The following is a 3,123-nucleotide window of genomic DNA, read 5'->3' as shown; positions in this document are numbered from 1 at the left end:
TACAATGACTGATGATTAAGTCAGCTGTCAGACACAGACTGCCAAGCCTAAAAAAAAGAAAAAAGTATTTTTCTTTTCCATTGTGGCAACTGGCTAAATATGACACAAATGTACATTTGGCAATTTAGCTGAGTGGTCCTATGACAGTAAAAAGCTGCATACTGAAAGAAACTGAGGCTTATATCACTGCACTTGTAAAGCATGCTGTATATTTACATGAACATATGCTTTGGAAAAATGCACAAACTCACACAAATATATTTTTCACATAAACAGGGCTCAAGTCCATGTTAGTATGTTACATTTTCATAGATGTAACATTTAATTGTCTATTAAATACAATACAAATAGTGTGGAATTTTAACCTGATTGGACCATTAAAATTACTTTTGTTGTTATGACCCATTGTAGTCAAGTTTGTTTGACTCAAATTTAGTAGTAATTTAGTCGTTTAAAAGTACATTTAGATGTTATTACATGAACAATATTGTTTTTTAAATATGACAAAATGTGTTTTACAGTGGGTCCTCCTAGATCACAGTTTAACAAATCTGTTATGATCAAGTTTTTGTATGGCGATAACAAGTCAAGAAGCTGCTTCAACTTAAGACTTCAACAGGACCTTCATCTTCATCAAGGGACAAAAGCGAAGGAGCACCGGTCGGGCTTGCGCCACTTCTAAAATTCATCGAGCCATAGAGTCTGGCTTGGTGCTTGGAGTAAGCAAATGCTTGTCTCCTGATCATCTCCCCTTTATACATGGAGATCATCAACAGGGTTGACAGTACCACACCACCGAGTGTGAGGAGACACAGCCCTGCAATCACACACCTGTCCAGGTGAGCGCCCACCCGGGCGTTCTCTCTCTCCAACCGCTCCATCTCCCGGGCAGAAACGGTATCGGGATTCACTTTAACGTCACGTGGGACCGTGTAAGAGATGACAACCAACGAGATCCCAGTAACTAAAAAGGTAACGGCACCTATAAATCCGTAATCCACTGACTTTTCTGATGAATCCACCATGAAATCATCAACTGACAGCAGCGAGCATTCTAGGGCGCCTTCTTGGAGATCTTTGGATGAATTCCAACTGAAGTTGTCATAGTTGGTCTCCTCTGCTAACAACTGAACGTCTTTCTGGTCAGTAAAGTCAGCCACACCAGGAAAAGCTGTTTCAAACTGCTCATCGTAACATACCTCAACTTCTTCATCAAATCCCCATTCACTGAGTTTGCAGAGTCGTCCAATTGGCAGAGTCGCTGTCCATGGTTCTGAAAGCCTGTTCACCTCATTAACATTCTCCTCCAGATACGCCTGGCAGCACTCTTCATTGGAAAGGGCCCTTTCATCTGCACACACTGAGTGATGACTTTGTTGGTGTTTTAGGGACCAGTCAAGGTGATCGGTCTGGACAGCGTCTTGACCACAAAAGAGGACTTTAAGATCAGCCATTTGAACTTCTATTCATATGTTCATCTCATAGCATGCTGGCTATAGCATCCCTGCAGTATGACGATGAAGACAACAATTTATATCAGGCAATAAAATGTTTCATTTTAAATACAACAGAATATAGAGTAGAAATATTATTTTATTAACACAAATATTTTGAGGGAAGAGAGCATAATTTCATGTCTAGTTTATAGTGTAATTTGTCAAAATGGTAATGGCAAAACTGGAATGAACAGAAATAGCAAGTACTTTAACATCCATGAGAGAGAGAGAGAGAAAAATGTAATGCCTGACCAGATGGGAAGAGGTTGCAATACATTTCAGTGGAATTATATTGGACCCACAAAGACGAGACGATGTATATATTTAGCACAATTAACAATTGTAAAAGTAATTAACACACAGTCTGTTACGTTTTAAGCATTTTAAGCATAACTTTTAAGCATAACCTGGTAACCACAGCACGTGGTTGTTTCAAGATGTTTCAAGATTTCTAAGTCTATCCTACACGTCTTATCGTAAAGTCGATCATCGATTTTCACAATTTAAGTAACAAAAATATTTTCAGTTAAATAGTGAATACATACCTTTGATGTTTATAATTAGTATTCAGGTTCATGAATCGTTTTCACGACCGAAATGTTTCTAAAAGTGCGTTTGATCCAATCAGCAATACTTGAAATATTTCATCTGAAGAGCTAAACGATGCGTGAACATCAGCACCGAACACAATAGTGAAGCGTTTCCTGGTTTTCAGTCTCAAAAAAAGTAGTCAGCATGACAAGCACTCGGAAAAAGATGTTGCCTGTACATCTCATCTGTTATGCCGTCTTTTTTGTCACCTTAAACTCAGAAAATAAAGGCATCGCCTACCTTCTCTAAACAGCGCCTCGCTGGCATTCCTGCAGGGCTCGCGCTCCGTTAATTAAGGGAAGCTAGTCCTGTTCCGCCCGCGCGCCGCGCTCAGGTCGCCTCAATGCTCCGTCAGCCTCTAAGACAAGCTGCATAGGAGAGGAGAGGAGAGGAGAGGAGAGGAGAGGAGAGGAGGGAATGGAAGGGAAGGGGAGGGAAGGCAAGGGATGGAGGTTTACTAGTGGAGGGGGGAAATTAAGTCTGATCAAACACTTTCATGCTGTTCTCCTCGTGAAATTTATGACGCACCCTATACAGAATGCATGCCCAAGCTGTGTCCCGAATTAATTATCCTAGAAATTAACATTATTAAAACATTCTTGAAAATACAGGTTAGAAAACATCCGATGACGCCTATCTTTGAAATGAATCTTTGATTGCTTTTTCACAATACAATGTCACAATTTACACTATTGAATTTTTTATACTTAATAATTTTGTTTTATTTTTGAAAGTCGGTTTCTGTATAGACACAAGCCTTAATTTCTTGGCTTCAAAAGAGTTGTTTCCATGTTCATATAATCAGAAATGTTATTGCCAGGGGAGGGGGAAGGGTGACCATGATTTCACCAAGTACAACATGGTCCTGGATAAACATCATTGTTGATCCTGGAACAACATTCCAATTAACCAATCAGAATTGAGGGATAACTTTCAGGAAATATCTGTTTTAGGCTTATGATCAGGGTTAGGTGCTTCTACACCCTTGTTAATCAGCTATCATTTCACACTGATTTTAGGAATAAATTATGGGTAG

At 39.4% G+C, this 3,123-nt stretch overlaps 1 protein-coding gene across 2 annotated transcripts; it reads right to left on the bottom strand.

The window, feature by feature from the left end:
* Positions 1 to 599: 599 nt before the first annotated feature.
* On the bottom strand, positions 600 to 2,403 carry LOC107656599 (transmembrane protein 74-like). 2 transcript variants are annotated; one of them, XM_016444493.1, is made up of 2 exons: positions 2,328 to 2,403; positions 600 to 1,504 (listed from the first exon to the last, which is right to left on the bottom strand). In XM_016444493.1, the coding sequence occupies exon 2, from the start codon at positions 1,452 to 1,454 to the stop codon at positions 600 to 602; it is 855 nt and encodes a 284-aa protein (XP_016299979.1). In that variant the 5' UTR covers positions 1,455 to 1,504; positions 2,328 to 2,403. The 2 variants fall into 2 exon arrangements, with proteins under 2 accessions (XP_016299979.1, XP_016299980.1); XM_016444494.1 differs by lacking the exon at positions 2,328 to 2,403 and adding an exon at positions 2,042 to 2,086.
* Between the last annotated feature and the right edge of the window lie 720 nt (positions 2,404 to 3,123).

Source organism: Sinocyclocheilus anshuiensis, unplaced genomic scaffold (genome assembly GCF_001515605.1).
Source record: "Sinocyclocheilus anshuiensis isolate Anshui unplaced genomic scaffold, SAMN03320099.WGS_v1.1 scaffold1393, whole genome shotgun sequence".
NCBI lineage: Eukaryota > Metazoa > Chordata > Actinopteri > Cypriniformes > Cyprinidae > Sinocyclocheilus > Sinocyclocheilus anshuiensis.
The sequence above is the reverse complement of the archived record's forward strand: the minus strand, read 5'-3'. Positions and strand labels throughout refer to the sequence as shown.